The following is a 21070-nucleotide window of genomic DNA, read 5'->3' as shown; positions in this document are numbered from 1 at the left end:
AACTCATTCCAATGAACTTATAGTGCTCAGCACAAAATGAGGGCTTGGTTTTTCATGAAAAGACATTTTGTCCAAAGTACAGAGGTACTTAATAAGACTTTACTTGTATACGTTTTCATTTTGAGCTCTTTAATCAGAGGTCAATGCACTTCCTGTAAAGGGCTATAAAGATTTGGGGCTTCATATGTCATATGGTCTCTGTTATAACTACTCAACCTTGCAGCTGTAGCATGAAAACAATCATAGACACCAGGTAAACAAGTGAGCGTGGCAGTTTTCAAATAAAATTTTATTTATAAACGAGGCTGAGGGCCAGATTTGGCCCGCAGGTTGTACTTCGCCAACTTCTGTTTTAAATTATTGTCAAGGTTCCAAAGACTATTCTATTTTCAGGTTAAAAATAATATACTCCAAACTTAAAACATTCAAAATGAGGATCATATTAACGTGAGCAGTTACACTAATCTGAGTAGCTTGAAGAAACTACGGCTTTCTTTGTCATGATAAGTGAAAATTACACACAGTGAACTAATAAATATTTAAATCTAAGCAAATCAATGCATATTTCAATTTCTCCTCAATTAGTTTTATTTCATTAAAAAAATTTTTTTAAGATTTTTTTTTTGATGTGCACCATTTTTGAAGTCTTTATTGAATTTGTTACAATATTGCCTCTATTTCACGTTTTGGTTTTTTGGCCCTGGCATGTGGGATCTTAGCTCCCTGCCCAGGGATTGAACCCGTACCCCCTGCATTGGAAGGCAGTCTTAACCACTGGACTGCCAGGGAAGTCCCTCAATTACTTAGTTTTAAAATATAGTGCTCATGCATTTCAGAGAAAGAGAAATACATAGAGAAATAATGCAATTTTCCAACCACATGCCTTAACAAGTAGGGATGCCTTTCCTTTGGGATGTTACTCAGAATTCAAGTTTTGCAATTATTTTGGAGGTTTGTAAATTCAAATACATCAAGCTGCAGAAATTGAGACTTCATAAACCAGGGTATATCATTTTGGGGTGATTTAGTTGTGTTTCTAACAGTTCTGTCCTTTGCAACCACACAAACATACTTTATACCTCCTTCATAAAAGGAAGATTTGAGCTGTATTCCAAATTCAAATTATATGTAGAAATATATACGGCCACCTAATTTAAACAATTATAGAAGGCCTATGGAACAGCTAAACTAGGATTCTGTAAATGAACTTACCCTTATCCACATACATAAAATCCTTCTTTTCTTTTCTCCTCAGTTCAGAGAACGAGGGTTCTTCCTCTTCCTTCTTAGAATCCACCCTGTCACTTCTGCAATGATATTCTCTCCCATACTCTTCATCTTGCTCCATCAATTAACTGCACATTTTCTTCTTCATGGCTACTTCCCTTCAACCTCTAACCATGACCAAGTCACTGTTTTTCTTAAGCCAAAAAAGCAAAGCAGAAGTTCTTTCAATTCTCGTCTCCTACTGTTGACCTCTCTCAAACTTCTCACCTAAACCTTTAGGTCGAGAACATGATACGAACTGTTTCTAATCCCACACAGCCCCGAGCATCAACGTCACGTCACCTGTTGCTAGCTGGCTCCTGGCTTAACCATTCTACTGAATGTTTGCACTAGAGCCTGGGCACTTATTTTTTTGAATTTTTCAACGGGTGCTGTTTGTTACTTTGTCCTTATCCAATTCCTTTTCTCTGAGTTCTACTATACCACATCCCCATCTGCACCATCTCTACTTCCTCAAGCTATACTACTCTAGTGGTACTTACCATTTGTGTACTTTACATCAGTTACTTAATTTTATCTCTGTAATGCACATAATAATACTAACTACTGCAGAGAAATGTTGTAAGTTTTAAAAAAGTTACTACACATGAAGCACTTAGAACAGTACGGGGCACACAGTAAGCACTAAATGAATGTTAACTACAATGATGACTTGTTTCCCTAACGATTTTACTCTTCAACTTTTAGCGTTTTTTCTTCTCCTATTTTTTCCTTATATGTGCGTTTTCCCCTTGCTTCTAGCTTTAGCTCACAATGCTTCTTATTTACCCCAAGCCTCCAAGGCAGGCTATGGCAGTTAGAGGCACCACTGCAGTGTAACTAAGGGCCTAGGGTTAAAACCAGAATATCTGGCTCAAATTCACAAGCTATGTGATATTATGCAAGTAACTCAATCTCTGTGCTTCAGTTTCTTCATCGATAAAGTGGGGACAATAATTCTATCTATTTCATAAGGCTGTTGCAATGATTAAAAGTATTACTATAGGTAACATTCATAGGACAGTGCCTGGCACACAGTAAGCCATATTTAAGTATAGATGCTTGCTAGATTATTCTTACTTTTATTATCTCCATGAATTTAACGCCTCTTTGCGAATGTCTCTCACACATCTCTTGCCATTCCAAATCTTTCCTTTGGGCTTTATATTCCCAGGCATGCATATACCAGAAGGACAGCTCTGTCCACATGCTTTACTGGAGCCCCAATTCAATACGGCCAACAACAAACTCTTCCTTTCCTCCCTGTGTTCTTGGAATCACATCACTGCACCATCAACCACACAAACACCCAAACCGGGAACATATGAATCACTTCTGATCATTTCTCTTTTATCTCAAATATCAAATGCACTCAATGTTATCCCATAAAAATTAAAATCTGTCTTCTCCCTTCCTAAAACCACTGCTTAGTTTGATCAAAACTCTTTCATTTGACCATTGAAATACCTTCTTAAATGGTCTCCTTGTCAGCTTGCCTGTCCTCCAAGCTGGTAAGCCAGTTTCTAGAGTAATGTGTCTAAACAGTTTGTCTAAGGCATTCTCATTGGCTTATAGATAAAGTGAAATGGTTCCTTGGTGGATCTACTCATTTTTGCATCCTCATGTCCTCCACAGATCTACAATGACCGTATTGTTTGTCATCTCCAGCACATACGATTACACCACTCTTTCCGCTAGTTGGCTTCTATTCATCCATTAAAACACAGCTCAGATGTCACCTCTGCCTTGGATTTTTTCCTAAGTGTCCATAGTGCCATGTCCACAGCTGACCTGTCGGTTGAGACAATTTTCTTTTCCCATGGTTGCACACTACGTTGTAATGAACACAATATATTATAACTATCTGTTCACATTACTGTATACACTGTAAGCCTATAGGCTTCAACAAGGCTAAGGCTATGATTTTTTCATCACCTATTAAGGTAGGCTCTGAATGAATATTTATTGAATTCAAAACACTAATTTTAGACACTTGGGGAGGAGAACAGAAGGTTGAAAATGCTTTCCATTTGAGATATTAAATATATTAAACAGCCTTCACAATTTTCAATAATACTGAAGAATATATGTGAAGCACTTGTTCTTATGTGTATGAGGTGGTCACTTGCCCATCCTTTGACTTCGTAGGTGAAGGGCACACTGACAGTTAATGTTGTGCCGTTGAACATGATGATGCATGTCCCTATCATCCCTGCTTCCACCCTTATCTCCACACCCACATGCTACAGTCTTGATACAATAACCAAAGTCATCTTTTTAAAACCGAATTTTGACCATGTCATAGCTCTCCTGTAAACTACCCAATGGCTTTGTATTTAATTCAGAGCAAAAACTAAAGCCCTTTATAAGGGCCTACAAATCCCTGCATGAGCTGGCCCTTTACCTCACTTTTTGACTCAGTTTATTAGTTTCCCTATTGCTCTGTCTCCTCCAGCCACGTGGCCCTCCACTCTGATGTTCTTCTAATATATCAGGTGCCCTCCGGATGAAACAGGGCCTTGGCACCTGCTGTTCTCACTGTCCAGAAAGCCATTATCCAACACTGTTAGTGGCCTATTACCTCACCTCTGTCGAGTCATTTGCAAATGTCACTTTGTTGGTGAACTTCTTAGTAAGGCCTTCCATGACCACCCGTTTAATATTGCAACCTTTCCCTGCAAGTAATCTCTCTTGTATTTTTCTCCTTACCATCAACTGATACTTTAAAGAATGTTCTTACTTAGTCATATTATTATTATTGCTATCTTTCTCTGTTCTCCAGAGTACAAGTTTTACGAAAGCAGGACATAATAGATGCTCACTAAATAAGTTTCAAATAAATGAATAAAGCGTTATTTTAGTTAAAACCCAAGAAAATGAGGTAGAGTGCCAACAAAGCTGAGGCAGCACGCTCCACTAAACTCTGATGGAAAAAAAAAATATATATACATATATATGTACATATATATATACACACACACACATATATATATCTGACAACAGGAGCATTTTTCAGAAATCAAATTCCAGAACTTCTGCAGTGAACAGTTTTCCCTTTGCCCCATGCTTGTCCCAGAGCATGTGAAACTGTATTTAGAATTCTGATTTCAGAAGATGGAGTGAGTTAGTAGAAAGAACTAAGAGACCTGGATTTGAATCTGCCTCACTAGGTATGAGTAACCAGGAAAGTGATTAAACATTCTGTGTCTCAATGATCTCATCTATAAATACATTTTTAAGAATCAAATGGTACATTTTATAAAACGCAGATAGCAAATTCCTCATTACTTGGCTGCTGAATAAATGTGAAGCAGCTCAGCTTGGGAGGCAGGAATACCTGAGTTCAAACCTTGGGTCTGTAACTGACTTTATGAGCTCTACCTCTTTGAGTTTTAGCTTCTGCATTTGTAAGATGAGAATTCTTATGCCTAAGGTGCAGCTGTGAGATCCGAGAATAAGAAGGTAAGGCACCTACCCCAGTTCCTGTATACAGTAGATGCACATTAAAGAACCTCATCTCCCAAGTCCCTTCTATGAAGGCTTCTCCCCCAGGGTGTCAGAATCACAATGCACACCACAATTAACCAGGTCGTCAAGCCAAGGGAAAATGCTCCCTTATGAAGTCCTTATAAATTACTTATAAATTAGGCTTTCCATAAACATTTCTGGAATTAATAACATGTTACGTTTCATATTTATTATTTAAGGAAGCAAGAAACTATAAAGTGCATATTCGAGAGAACTGCAGTGATCCAGTTTAGAAACCAGATAACTGAATTCCTAAAAGCTTTCTAGAAATTCGGTTATGGAGCATTTCTACATATTAATTGGAGCAAAAACGTCATCCACCTGAATACATGATTTCTGGACAGCTCAGGAGAGTTGAGGGTGGATCTGTAAGTGGATTCCAGACTCAACAATAGCAGTTCAATAAAAGGATACGACAATCAAAACTTTTCAGAAAGGCTATGGGCTGACCGTGGCTTGTAGCGTCCAGGATGAGCCTTGACGGCCACTGTCAGGGATACTCTGAAAACGCATACCCACATGAGTTAAGAATTGGACTAGTTGAACTTAAACATCCTGTGCAACGGTCAAGATCTGATAATAAAATTATCTTGTATGTCTTATAGTAACTATAATAAATGCAAAAATGGTCCAAACTCTAAACGCTGAAAAAACTCTAAACACACTCTAAAAAACTCCGAAAGAATACACACGTAAAGTCATTTTGCCCTGTGTACACAGCACGCACATTCAGCTTTTGACGAAGGCAGCAACTGTGTGTTTTGTTTTGTTTTAGATTGTGAATAACTCAATATATATTGTTATGTCTACAGAAATCAGGCACTACCTGATTATGATACCACTTGTCATGCATAGAGTAAACTCAAAATTTCTAGTACCAGTAAATATACCAGGGAAATTTGAATGTAGTTGAAAATAGGGACTAAAATTTGTGGAAAAAGAAGTAGATTATATTAACATGATAAAGAAACTTAAAATTGAACACTACTGGATGCAGCACGTCAAAATGATTTGGTAAAGTTTTCCAAATGAGGCAGATTACACTAAGTTCCAAATCAGAAACAGAACATACTGAGTGAAGAAAACTACTGATGAAAGAATTACTTCTCTGTCTTCTGAAGCCATTCAACTGGAAGAACTATAGAATATTCCCAGGTCCTCTCCTGCCAAGTCAGTTACAATGGAATTTAAAAACCAGTTTTATCTCAGATTTGTGCAATGGAAAATACTTCAGTACTAAATCAATAATTTATTTCAGTGCAATGTACTGTAACTTTTTTGGACATGTATTTATTGTTATGATGTCATGAAAATTTAGGAGAATTTTCCTCTCCTGATTGCCTTTCTATATTATCTCTAATAGTCTTTGTTAAGTTGAGGTATCATCTTCCTCTCTAATAGCTATCCCAGGAACACGGGATATAGAAATTTAGTCAGTTCCCAGAATGTACTTTATGATTCTCGACCAAAAACATGCTGGGTTTTTAGTTTCACAACAGGCTAGGGGAATAAAAGGCATAAAATGTAATTGTGCTCTACATGTAGAATCAGTCATTTAAACTTCCGATGACAAAGGTTTCGTCTCCAGCGTCAAAATGAGGTACAGACTTTCCTGACTCACTATCTTATGAGTACCTATTAGCTGTCCTCTGTGTCCTAAGGCAGGCCTCTAGAATTTCTTCCCCTTATTCAACTTGTAACCCTCTCTTTACTAAGGACCATTTCCCCAGTATTCACCAAGTCTATCACCCTTTAATATAACCAAATTTTCTTCTATTTTCTATTTTTCTAATTCCATTTTTGTAAAAATTAAGTTCAACGCCCACATCAACAATGCTTTATCTGCCTTCCCTAAGCTTTACATGCTTCACAGCCTTGACCCCTCCCTACATAAAACCAGCTCCCTAGACCCGCATGCACCTATACAGTGTTTGCCACCAGCCTGTTCTGTATGTGTGCTTTAAATGCTGCCTAGTCTTCCATCAGTAAAAGCAGCCCAACTCGTTCCTCTCTCATTAGTTAGATAATTATAGAAATATAATCTCCACCACTAAACCTGCTTAGAAGGATAAAAGAGCTCATGCCTGTTTTTTAGACAACAGTGGAACCCCTGAGTTGATGTCTCACATATGATTTAATAGCTTTATCAACAACTGGTTTAATGTCGCTGCTACTGTTGTTTCAATTCTATTATCTATGTGTCTAAGATGTATGTGATAATGGTGTTTAATTTCGCTATTTTTCTGAAACATTGCCTTGGGTGATACAATTTGAGACTATAATTTTACAACATGACACTAAAATCATGAAGCCGAAAAAAGCTCCTAAGTTAAAATCTAATTCTAGGTTCCAAATTTTATTTATACATACATACATACATAATTTATTTATATATGTCTATAAATGTCTATAGACATATGTCTATATATGTCTATAAAATTATATGTCTATAAATATATAGATGTATATAAAAATCTACATGTATATGTATTTAAAAACCTTTATATATACATATACCTATACATATACACATATATATTTATATCTATATAAATCACACATAATAAAAAAAAAACCCACTTTTAAAATGACAGGTACAGCACAATAGATTGTTTAATTTTTAAGTACCCAAATAAAGCATCATCTATTTACTGATGGCACACTGTACGCAAGACACCACGGTGTGAATGTGCAGCTATGAATTACCTCCTCTCTTCTTGTGTCGTGGCCTTTCTGCACAAACCAGATAACTTTTGCTTGTAAAGATCGCGGGGTACATTCCAGCAAAGTACTGTTGTTCTCTACGCCATAGGCCAATCGCTCCTCAGTCTTATCCAAAACATCCCCTATAACATAAATGTTAACATCAGCCTTGAGACTTTGATTTTACTGGTAAACAGTATTTTTTAAAAGATTCTTTATTCAGACCCCTATAGCAAAGTGAATAACTTTTATTACTCATTGTTAATTTCTATACAGGAGTTATGTAGGGAGAGTAGCACACCAAAATCTAGGCATTAACAAGGCACAGCAGGCTATGGAGTGAGACAGAAAGAAGTAACTGGGAGTTTGGTTCCAAAGGATGTAACAGTCAGATAGGTAAGATGGTGCATCAGTGTTAAATTCATGGAAAATCAGTGGCAACATCCACTGATAAAGCGGGCAACGTAAGCACCAAACAATTAAGCAAGGCATAGAACTAAAATTCATGATTACAACCAAAAGCAGAGAGCAGAAATCAAGGAGATATGGCACTACACAAACAAAAGTGTGAGCGTTATCTTGACAATGGACTGCACTTATCCAGATACGGGGCTCCTGAAGGAAGAAAAGAGTACGAAACTGAACTAAGGACTTTGTGAACCAGAGCTTCTTGATTATAATCTGTATTTTGGCCCAGAAAGGCTCTCACTGAACTTGAACTCAAATGGGCATAGAGGCAAGTATACCTAAGTGCAGTTTCGAATAAAAGAAAGTAGATTTATTTTTTGTTGTTTTAACCAAGATCAAATTCAGTACTAGATCCCAGGATTTTTTTTTCTATGTCTGAGTCCTCCTTGCATTCAAAACTGACCCCTAAATTTTCCTAAAACTATAATGCCACCTTTCTCTAGCTAATATTCTCAGAGGCTTACATCTTGCATCAAATCCAGAATCAGCCTGGGGTCTAGCAAACTGATCCGGGACCACAATCTCTGGATCTGTGTATAAATATCTCTGGTCTCCCAATCATGGTGCCCCTTCCCTCTGTCGCTTCCTGGTGAGCACAGCCTGTTCACCAACCACCATGATGGTGTAAAGAGTCAGGACAGTGGTTTTCTGTCTTGTCTGACTTCTTTACATTTGTCTACAGCTGAAATTTTCTCTCTTCCTTTACACATTGGACCACCTACCCCTTTTCATCAGAAACCCAGTGAAAGAGTCCAAGTTTTTCACTTTATTCTATCCAACGCTTAGTAGGTGACTTGATTCAAGTTAGATCACTCTTGATAAAATTACTGTAAGTTATAAAAACACGGTGAAGATATTCCCAGGGTTGAACTGGTGAAATAAATCCTGCAAATCACTGTGGCAACTGTCACCTAAAGTATGCAGCATTTTTGTTCTAGGAGTCCCCTTTTTGAATTCTAACAATAAAGCTTGGCGGGTAGGTAAAACGTTTTCCTAATTAGGAAAGATTATATATCAAATGCACAAAATCGTAACTACATGGAAAACCAGAATACTTTCAGGAACATTGTTCTAGTGTGTATCAATCACCAAGAAAACAAGGACCCTGTTTAAGAAGCTGACAGTTTATCTTCAGTGCACACTCTAAGAAACCCATGGCAATCGATTTTCTATGGATTACCGACAAACTGCTGTCCAAAGCACTGCTGAGCTGCATTTCCATGCCGAACATCTTGTCTGCGGAACCGCCTGAAAGTAAGTAAATGCATTTAGGAGATGTTCAGATTTCAATTTTCCAGACGTTAAAAGATAGCCAACCGCATTAAAGTTTCAAGTAGTATTCTGCTACTGAAAAAATTGATCAGTCATACAAAACCAGGATACAATCCAAGTTTCATAGTTTTCCATATTTCCATTGAATGTTATTCAATGGATAAGATCTATAGAAAACTGTTTTTTAAATCATCACATGAGTTTGATTATAATTTAAGAAGGTTCTCTTTACATTTCGTTAAGAATTTAGTTAAACAAGAAGTCTTCTAGTTCAAAATGAGTGTCTTGGGTGGTAAAGAATGTATTCAGATAAAGACAATGGGATTTGAAGCAGACTACCTATTTGAGTAGAAATGCATAAAAGTCCTATCTATATTAAAGTGCATTAAGTAAAGGTATTTGGATCTAAATGTTTTGTTCTACAGACGTCATGATCAATATGACTGCAAATAAAAATAAACTAATAATATACTCAATTTACTTTTATTCAGTTATAACATTTAGAAAGTATATGCCTCTATTGAATGTGATGGTGCATTTACCTGTTTAACAGGATGTCTTACATATAGTAGAACTCAAGAAATATTGTACTTCTCCTCAATTTGCCTCTAAAAGGCAAATACGCTTCTAGTATATTTTCATGTTTTATAGTTCGCTTAGACATATAATTGACAAATGACAATATTCTTTGTCCATGGAAAAAGAATTCCAGAATATATACCATGTTTCAAATTTGTAAGCACTGTTCTCAGGGATTAAACAATGGAAATTATCATTATTAGTACTGGGAAGCTAAAAATCAAGATCTTCAGATTATTAATTCAGATTTGAGATAAAAACAGAAGTATTACAATAAAAGCAGAAACTACTACTTGCTTCTCTAAATCATGGCATATCTTCAGGACTGAGGGAAAACCAGAAGGCAAAACAGAAGTTTTACCCCAGAGGGAAACGGTTGAGACTTCCAGACTGATAAAGAGATGCTTTAACCATATGCGATGATAAAATTTGGAAAAGGGAACCAGATTCAAATCCCAACGCCACCACTCATGTGCCGCATGAACTTATACATACCCCTTGCCTATCCTGGTTCTGTGCGTCTTCCTTCGTAAAATAAAATTGGGCTAACGGACCCCTAAATTCCAGTCTCAATTTTTTTTTTTCATTCTAGCTTTTCCTCAAGTTCACCAAATAGTGATATTGGAACGTTATTTCAAGAGATGGAGTGCTTCCTCACACATGAGTTCAGATCCTAGTTAAGAATGCAATACTTAAACAACCATTTAAGTATTTCCCTATATTGAAAGCCAGGACAGAAGAATATTTCCAATTGATTTTTAGGATTATGATCTGTGTGCGAAAGCATGTTTAAAAAAAGATAGATTGTGGATTAGAAAACCTTACCTAAAGACCTGAGATTTTAGAAAGTTAAGATTAAAACTGCCACACGGATCATTCACGGATCATTCTACGGATCTATTTAGAAAGTTAAGATTAAAACTGCCACACGGATCATTCTACGGAGCTAAACTGAAAATGAACATTGACAGAAAAGTAAGGAGCAAAATTTAAAAGTTTTAGACCTCTATATTATTTTATACTAGTGTTAACATCTATTATACAACTGATAGCAGCTCTAAATGAGAATAAAAGGCTGCTGTTAATTCCTCACTTCATTGAGTATTGCTTTGGTATTGGGAATCCCAAGCCTGCTGAGGAATAATGAATAATGGAACAGGAATAAATCAGTGAAATGGGAAATAGGTTCCACTTTGCAGAAATGATATTGTATCATATTTATTATACAGATGATTTGAGAATAAAGGGAACTACAATCAGCTAAGACTAGATAAGCATTGTGGATAGGTGTACACAAATTTTGTTTAAAATCACTGGAAACATGCATTTAAAAAGAAAGATATCACATTCTCCAACAAAGCTTCAGTTCACTTTATACTATCCTAAAATAGCTGTTCTTTACTTCAGCATTTAAAAAAGAGTGTATTAAAAGCAGGAGTTTTAGAAAGGTTAAGCAAAGTTGTCGTTTATTCTCCAAGTCGCATATTTTTCTTATATCTCTTGCCTCTTGGAAACTTTTAAAGAGAATGCTGGAAATAGACGGAATACAAGAGCAAGGGGGAAGAAAAAGACCTAGCTCTAGAAATTATAGTGTATTTTGGAAGACTATTTTAAACAAGTGGTTTGAATTGTGAATTAATGTTTTTCCTCTGTTGATTCATTTTCACTCCGTGAACAGAAGGGTATTTATTTTAATGACCAGTTTTCAATTTCTGCTGCTAGTCAGATCTGAAGCAAAAACGATCTGCTATAAAAGCAAACTATTTTCCCTTTATGTCCTGGAACTTATCCAAAAAGTTCTCCTCCAGGGGTGGGTGATGGTTCACAAGAGTGACGCTCCTGGAAGATCTGCATTACATGTCACTGAACTGAACTAATTCACTTATGAGTGTGGCTCCTGACCAGCATCTCAGTCCTTCCTGTCTATGATTTTGCCTATTCATTTAACTTTTTCTAAATAACTCTTTTTGTCCACCCTTTTAAATACTATCTTACAAACTTGTGCATGTACAATCTTACAAGATGTACTGTATACCAAGACATACTTAGCTATGGAAACTGCTCAGTTAAAATTCTTCATCGCTCTTGCATGCCTAATACGAAACCTTGCTATTCGGAAGTATTTGATGCAAGGCTTGTAAACATATTGATTGTTGCTAAAAACAACAGGATAAATAATATTGTTACTTTTGGTAAAACTACCTTTCTGCCCTTAGATCCTACCACTTCACTCCTAACCTGTGGAACTACACGGCTTTCCCAGAACATTCTGTGCCTCTGTACAAACAATTAATTCTCTTTAGCTGGAATCTCCTTATATCTCTACCTTCAAGACTGAGCTCAAAGGTTGGGTTCTTTTGAGAATTAAATAATGTGTTATGTGTATTGCACTTAGTCCAGTACCTTACACATACTAAGTGCTCAGTGGTGAGCTATCATCCTTATTTACAATTCCATTCTCCACTTCAGGTTCTGATTTCCTACAGACAGGGGGCTGTGACCCCTGTGTATGTGTATGTTTATTCATACCCCTTTAACACAGTACAGAAACTGGCTTAATGAGTGAATAAATCATAAAACAATATTTTCAATTAATAACATGGCTATATTCCTCAAGAATTGCTTTCAAATAGCATTAAGCATTTGTACAAAATCAATTAATTCACTCAATTCTTTAATACAGTTGGTAAATTATTTAGTTCACAAATGTCCTCTCAAAGCATCTTTTGTTTTTTTTGCGGTACGCGGGCCTCTCACCGTTGTGGCCTCTCCCGTTGCGGAGCACAGGCTCCGGACACGCAGGCTCAGCGGCCATGGCTCACGGGCCCAGCCGCTCCGCGGCATGTGGGATCTTCCCAGACCGGGGCACGAACCCGTGTCCCCTGCATCGGCAGGTGGACTCTCAACCACTGCGCCACCAGGGAAGCTCCTCAAAGCATCTTTTTACTATCTGCTTAGTATATATTTAAACACTCATTGCAATGTTAACTTAGCTAAGGTCAAATTAACAAACATTTGAATGAGTGACTAAGTGTTTTTAAAAATGAGATTCTACTATACATGTAAACTTAGAAAAATAACAACTGTATTAAATTAGATTAAATTAGATTTTGAAAAAGGTTTAAAGAAAAGTAGCCCAAAGTGAAAGAGCAAGAGTAAATGAAATTAATAAAAGTTGCTTTTCAGTAGGGAAACTGTATATGAGTCTATATTTTTGCTTTATATTATCTTTAGTCACTTTATCAAGTGAAAAAGATAATTGCTTATTCTATAATAAAAATATTTTCCCTTATTTTTGTCCCCAAAGAATGCACAATTTCTTCTGACTTGAGTGAAGATCCTTATTCTTTAAAATACTTTCTGTACCTCAAGGTCTCCTGTTCAAAGAATCCCAGGATTTACCTTCTCTAACAAGTAGCAATGACCCCACTGAATTGTCGATATTAGAGTTTGGAGGTCTTTAAGTACCTTTCATTTGTGTTGAATTAAATCACACATTTCATTAATTATACAGGTCATGCATTTGCCTAGGAGTTAAAATATTCACTTTCAAAATGAAATAAATGAAGACCAGCTGGTCGGGAGGACACAGGGCAAATGCAGGATGTATTTTAGAATTTATTTATTTATTTTCCTTTTAAGTCTTTGAATTCCTCACGTGTGGGGTGGCTAGCCATTTCCACATTTTACGTTTATCTAAACTGGTTTCATGTCTTGCAGCAAAAGTTTCAGGAGGGGGAAGAGTTGATTGAAAGCCGGAGGAAAAATAAAACCCCAGCAGCCTACTCAGCCCAGTCTCTACACAATAATTAATGGGAGTTATTTTTCAGTAAAATGTGGATGTTTCAAAACTTATATTATGAACAAAATAGGACTATGATGATTAGGAGGTTGGGATTAATGTATAAACATTACTATATATAAAAGGGATAATCAACAAGGACCTACTGCATAGCACAGGGAGCTCTACTCAATACTCTGTAATAACCTATATGGGAAAGGAATCTGAAAAAGAATAGATATACCTAAAGTCTATGTACACCTGAATCAAGTTGCTGTACACCTGAAATAAACACAACATTGTAAATCAACTATATTCCAATATAAAAACAAAAAAATCAAAGTTACTTTGGAATAAATGGAAAATCACTAAAAAGAAACAAGCAAAAAAAAAAAAAACACAGTTATTTTCATGGAATGAGTACAAAAAGAGAAGAAAATAGTGTTAGGTTTGTTTCTCTAAATAAGGGAAAGATTCCATGGAAGACTCTGTCTCACCGTTTTGCATGTGTGCCTGTTGGGTAATACCGGGAGCAGGATATGCCATCCCAGGCGCAGTAAGGGTCTCGAGCCAGGCAGCAGTCTGCACAAGCACTTCCATACATGTCACACTGATGGAATCTGACTTGGGCCACGGCAGAAGCAGATCCAATATAGAGCTGTTGCTAGAGACATCAAGGAAGAGAGAGGCCACTAGTAGAAATGGGCAGAATTCTCACTGAGCTCTTACACCTGGATTTTCACATTCCTACACAATCGCCTCTGTGGACACTCACTTAAATGACTGCAGTTACTCAAGACAGACAATGGAACACTGATACTTTCATTTTCTCCAAGATCTGAAATACTTTTACAGGCTTGGATGCATGAGTAATAAAATTGCTAGAGCAAGGCTGACAAAAATCTCAAGAAGTTGACTATTTTATTCATTATCTAAGTAGAGTCTTTCGTCATCTAACATTGTAGGTCCTTTTAAAAGATCTATAGGAATGTCCAGTAGGAGACTGGAAAAGTAAATGGTCTTTTTTTGCATTTTTAATTGAGATACAACTGACATATAACATTATATTAGTTTCAGCTGTACAACATAATGATTCGATATTTGTATACACTGTGAAATGATCACAGTCTAGTTCACCGCCCTCATCACACACTACAAATCTACAAATTTTTTTTTGTGATGAAAACTTTTAAGATCTACTCTCTTAGCAGCTTTCAAATACACAATACAGTATTGTTAACTATAATCACCATGCTGTACATTATATCACCGGGACTTACCTATTTTATAACTAAAAGTTTGTACCTTTTGATAACCTTCACCCATTTCACCCAGCCCCTGCCTCTGGTGACTACCAATCTGCTCTCTGTATCTATGAGCTTGTTTTTGTTGCTGCTGTTGCTGTTTGCCAATAGTTCACATATAAGTGAGATTATATGGTGTTTGTCTTTCTCTGACTTATTTCACTTAGCATAATGCCCTCAAGGTTTATTCATGTTGTCACAAATGGGAGGATTTCTTCCTTTTTTATGGCTGAATAATACTCTTGTGTGTGCATATATGTATGTATATGTGTGTGTGTATAAAATTTGTTTATCCAGTCATTCATAGATGGACACTTAGTTCATTTCCATGCCTTGGCTATTGTAAACAATCCTTCAATGAACATGGGGGTGCATATACCTTCTTGAGTTAGTGTTTTTGTTTCCTTTGGATAAATACCCAGAGGCAGAATTGCTAGATCATATGGCAGTTCTATTTTTAATTTTTTGAGGAACCTCCATACTGTTTTCCATAGTGGCTGCACCAATTTACATTCCCACTAACAGCGCACATAGACATATAACGTAGAAAAGTGATGTAGATATATATAGAGTGATGTGGAATAAACTGTAAGAGATGTTATTAAGTAAAAAGTAGAAGTAGCAGAACAATCAACATCCCATGTTCCCATGTGCCTAAACATAAAAGGTTATTTATAAATAAATGAGGTAATATATGCAACAAGTACTTCTGAAGAAATTTACACCTGAAGCTGGTTCCAGTAAAGTAGAAAAGAGGTTTGTGTTTCATTGTACACACTTTTGTATTACCATCATTATCACTGTTTTTTGCAAAAACATTACCAAAAAAAAATCATGGAATAAGGTCCTATCATGGTTGTAGAGGTAAACCTACTCTTGTCAACCTTTCTAAAACCAGAAAGTGAAGAAATCTATTACCTGTAAACCACTATGTATTTTTGTCAGACTAAAACTGTAACTTGTTAATATGTAAGCACACATACTTAAGCTTTCTATCCTTTGACCTTATCTGATAATACAGAACACACACACACACACACACACACACACACACACACACACACCACCCCCCCACCCCACAACTTACTCTCTTTGATGAAATCTCCATAGAAATAATCGGAACTGGATCCTGAAAAATTAAAAAGATACGTTTCCTTCTTAGGAATAAAAATGTAGAAACATACCTTAGTGTGGTTATAAATTACCTGAAATCATACTAGGTATGTGAGTTGTTTGCTGCCAAGCAGTCTCTAGCTTTCATTTTAGTAAATCAAAAGGAAAATACACTTAAATAAAATACAGCTTTCTTTTAAAATATATTTTCTAGTAGAGTAGGACAAAATGTGGATGAGAAAAGTAGTGAATAATCTAAGCATCTTATAGTTTGTCTCTGGATTATAATTTTTGTGTTTGCATTTGAATATTACTCATGCTCTGGAAACTCAAATATCTTGAAATAAAATAATAAAGTCAGAGTGTTCTTTCTTATAAAGAAAGTTGAACCATTAGAAGTAAAACAGTTACGTCTTTGAATAGGTCTTACTGCCAATAAACCATGTGATCTTTCATTGTTTTAACCCAGGCCTACACAAAATACTTTTTTAGAGTTCAATTTCCATGAACCCAGAATGCTTTGAAAAAGATGCACTGTCATCATCACTGTCTTAGAATTGCACCAGAGGAAGGATGAATCTACAGGATACTTTGAGAGCCTATGTGCAATTCTAGGGATGGTGACTGAGACGACAGTGTCTCTAAGGACACCACAAAGTCAGTCAGTTCTGAAAGTGGAGACGCCATAGGCAAGTGGGATCCGCTCTGTGGATGATTACCCTTCAAACAATTATTTTCTGAAAGAGAAAAACTGATCCTCTCTATTAAATTTTTAAAACTATTTTAAACTACAGAACCATATATGCAGGCATGCATTTATTCATTCAAAACACAATGTTTCTTAAGGGTTTATATGAACAAGACATTGTGATGAATGTGGTTAATATGAGAGCTATGATTCCTAATATGAAATGAAATCTTACAGAGGTCCAATACGCAAAATAAACAAAAGCATAGCTGCTCTGGATGAGATAAGAATGTGGTTAACTTTGTGCATAGCTATGGGGAATCTAATCTCCAGAAGAGCCAACGCGAAATAAACTGTTTCTCATCAAAAATGTTTTCATATACATTCATCACCTACATACACAATCTTCATTACTTGCAGATTGTGTTCTTGCACATTTGCTTACTTGCCAAAATTTAGTTGTAACTCCAATATCAATACTTGTGTTTCGCAGTCATTCACAGACATGTGTGTGCTCAGAATGGCAAAATCTCTGAGTTGCCCAACGTGTACATTCCCAGATAACGTCGGTCAAGGTGATACCCTGCCTTCTTGTTTCAGCTCTCATATTGTAAACAGGTATCCTTTTCATGGGCTATTTAGTGCCCCATTTTCATACTGTTGTGCTTTTTGTTAGTGATTGTGCTGATTAAAAGGCCCCTAAGCATAGTGCTGAAGTGCTGTCTCGTGTTCCTAAGCTCCAAAAGACTGTGATGTGCCTTATGAAGAAAACATGTTTTAAATAAGCCTTATTCAGGCATTAGTTATAGTGCTGTTAGCCATAAGTTCAACGTTAAGTAATCAACTATGTATACTAACTAAGGTGTCTTTAAACAGAAACACACATAAAACAAGGTTATGGATTGATAAGTTGACAAAAATGTCGTGACTAGAGACTCTCAGGAACTTAACCCTGTATCTCCCCTAGGAGCAATGATTACTAATTAATTCAGCGTTCAGGGTGACTTCAAAGACGGTAAGTGCCACAAATGTTGAGACTTACTGTGTGTGTATCAATATGTACAATTGTTTGCGTCATGTCTAATCTTTCCATTATCGTTTTGTAGTTTTCTCTCTTTTAGTAAATTCTCTGTGTAAACTGCATGCCATAAAAAAGCAGTCTACTCACCATACCACAAAGTCCACAACATGAAATCTACTGCTATTTTTTAACTGTCTATATCGATAGTAAATTTGTTCAAGATGATACATTGCAATAATGATTCTAGAATTCACTTGTGGGATAAGTGTCATTTCTTTGTGTCACAGTTCATATAATGAAATTCTTTTCATGCTTGGTAAATACTGGCCTCTGAACAGTCTATGAGAATCAAATAGATGTATCAGAATTTTAAATTATTCTTCAATTCACTCTGAATTCACAATATACCTGTTAGAAAAAAACTGACGTAATGTTTTTCCTATTTATAACTCACTTGCAACTGTCTGTAATACATAAATGTTGGCTATATTTTTCACTAAAAATACCTTGAATATCTGAAGTTCTTCTAGAATTACTTCTTCCATTGATTCTGTTTCTTGGTTGTAAATCGTGATTACTTTCAGCACAATTCCATTATCTGTGAGAAAACAAAAGAGATAAACTAGAAGCTTTGTCACAATCTGGTTTTCAAACAATTAAAAACAATGGAGAGACCATAAATCAAATAAGATTTGAAATCTAGATGTACAAAACATTTAACCATTGCTAGTGAAAACAATATGACTACTTACATATTCATATTCATTATTTCAAAAATTTGATTCAAAAATCCAGTTAAAGGTTCAGAAATCAAAATGTCTTTTGGAATTAATGAAATATAAGACAGATGGCAAATTATTCTAGCTTCTTCTGTGATGTATGATGAAAGAAAACTTTTTACCTAAAGCTACCTTCCCTGTAAGAAACTGTACCTTTAATCTTATGGAACCTTCCAAGCAACACACTATGGAAATTTATATATATATATTTATATAGATAGATAGATAGATAGATAGGCATATAGATAGAACATGTTTATATCTATATATACTTTATTTTTTCCTTCCAGTTTTAATGAGATATAATTTACATACAGCACTGTATAAGTTTAAGGTATACAGCATAATTATTTGACTTACATACATCATGAAATGATTATCACAATAAGTGAACATCCATAATCTCATATAGACACAAAATAAAAAGAATTATTTTCCTTGTGATGAGAACTCTTAGAATTTACTCTCTTAAAAAGTTTCATGTATAACATACAGCACTGTTAAATTATATTAATCATGGTGTACATTATATCCTTAGTACTTATTTATCTCATAACTGGAAGTATGTATCTTTGACAACCTTCATCCAATTCTCCCACCCTTCACCTCCAGTAACCACAAATTTGGTTATGTACACTTTTAATAAAAATTTCAAGCATACACTATTGAGAGAATAGTATAATGAGTCCTCCTGTACAAACCATTTAGCTTCCATAATTATCAATAATTTTATAAATTTATATTCACCTTTTACAACTCCACGTTATTTTTATTATTCCTGATATTCTGAGCTTGTTATTTCCAATGAGAAATTTAATGAGACGCTAATTTGCTTGTAAGAAAGATTTGGTGTAGTGGCTAGAAGTAACTTAGAGAAAAAAAGCACGTTGGAGGTTCTGATTCAAGAGTTTCTATGGTATTTCAGCAATTTGTTTAAAAATTATGAAATCTTGCGGTTGGGTTAATAAAATTTGATTAAAATAAAACTAATAACAATTACCTGTATCATACATTAAAAGGAACAAAAATTATCATATCAAGCACACATTATAAATATCCCACAATTATTATATCAAGTAAAAATCAAAGATGAAACTCAAATTATCAATTTGCAACCAGTGATTTTGCAATAAGGACTATATAGCATTAAAGCAAGTGTCTGGTAAATTTGGGGAAAAATAACTATTTTGTGGGATTTTCCAATGCTGTACTCATCACACATTTATCAAATATGTTCTTTGTGCTGAAAAGCTGTGGTTCAATATAACAATATCTTTACATTAAACATAGGTTACAAGAGAGTGTAAGTATATACCTGATATTTCTGGAATTCTCTCAAATAGCTTTGGTCAATCTAATAAACAAGTATTTCTGAAAACATTCTTCGACTTATATTATATGACTTCTCATTTAAAAATAACATACATTTTTCTATGATTAATTTTATCAAATATTACTCCTGCTTATGGAATTCTTTTTTTTTTTTTTTTAAACTCTGTTGGACATCACTATAAGTGAATTCATGGCCAGGTAACTTTAACTTTGTTAAAGAAATCTGATGCTTTGTTGATCTTGAACCCACAGTGTAGAGAACATTACTAACCTCCTAAAATAAATGAATAAAATACAGCCTGCACCAGAGATCAATTTCTGGAAATCCGATGAATATCTCCTTACTTAAATCTTTGCTTTTTCAGAAAGCATGACTGGAAAAACTCAAGCACCAATATTAATACTATATCCTAATTCCTGATTTGGGCATATGCAATGTCTCTTTAGAAAATGTCAATGATTAAAGTTAAGTATGGTAGAATGTTTCCTCTTCTAAATAGGATCTGCTGTAGCAATTACTATGATGCATATGAAAAAAAAGAAATGATCATTTTAAAGATTCTTTAAATGACTATATAATTTTAAAGTACTTGACAGAATTTGATACACATTACCCTGGATGCTAAAAGATTGCAAGTTCTCTTCCACAAGCTAGATCTAATGCACAGCATTAACTGAAATTACAAATTTATTTGAAATATTCACTTTTAGCATAGTTATTACACTTTGTTTTATTAATGCAGGATATTATAGCTTTGGTCTAAAATTTTATCTCCATTATGTGTAACGCTTGGCTTGTTTGGGACACATGGTTGACTTCTGATGGGGCCTGATAAGCATAGTTGAGATTACAGATTTAGGTGAAACTACCTAAACCTCACCTAAAGACTGAAAAATCTTGAGACCTTGCTGAGCAGCCAAAGGTAGCAGTGGACCTGGGGGAGTAACAGGATATCCTTGTACGGCACCCTACTTCCTCTGTGAGCTCTTTTTGGAACCAACATTGTTTATTGTTTGTTAACATCAATTGCTCGTTACTTTATGTATTCATTTATTCAAATGTATTAAGTATTGACCATGTATCAGGAATTATGTGCAGTAACTACCCCAAATCTTCTCTTCCACTGCAGTAGACAGGTAGTAGGTAAATGAGCCAATGGGTCAACCAGGGTTTTGTTGATAGGTGGGTTTTTTTTTAATGTAATAATGTTATTGATTTTAAGGTTCAATTTAAAT

General features: G+C 35.4%; 1 protein-coding gene across 1 annotated transcript in view; it reads right to left on the bottom strand.

Moving 5' to 3' along the window:
• The window catches only part of SEMA3E (semaphorin 3E), a 265665-nt gene that overhangs the window by 12322 nt on the left and 232273 nt on the right, over positions 1-21070 (bottom strand). The window contains exons 12-16 of the mRNA XM_004263414.3: positions 18230-18321; positions 15989-16030; positions 14095-14261; positions 9146-9213; positions 7501-7640 (exon numbers count right to left, since the gene is read on the bottom strand). Of these exons, the coding sequence (XP_004263462.1) occupies positions 7501-7640; positions 9146-9213; positions 14095-14261; positions 15989-16030; positions 18230-18321 (509 nt within the window). The remainder of the gene's footprint in view (positions 1-7500; positions 7641-9145; positions 9214-14094; positions 14262-15988; positions 16031-18229; positions 18322-21070) is intronic.

Source organism: Orcinus orca, chromosome 9, assembly GCF_937001465.1.
Source record: "Orcinus orca chromosome 9, mOrcOrc1.1, whole genome shotgun sequence".
NCBI classification, from domain to species: Eukaryota; Metazoa; Chordata; class Mammalia; order Artiodactyla; family Delphinidae; genus Orcinus; species Orcinus orca.
This window is presented reverse-complemented; position numbering and strand designations above follow the sequence as displayed.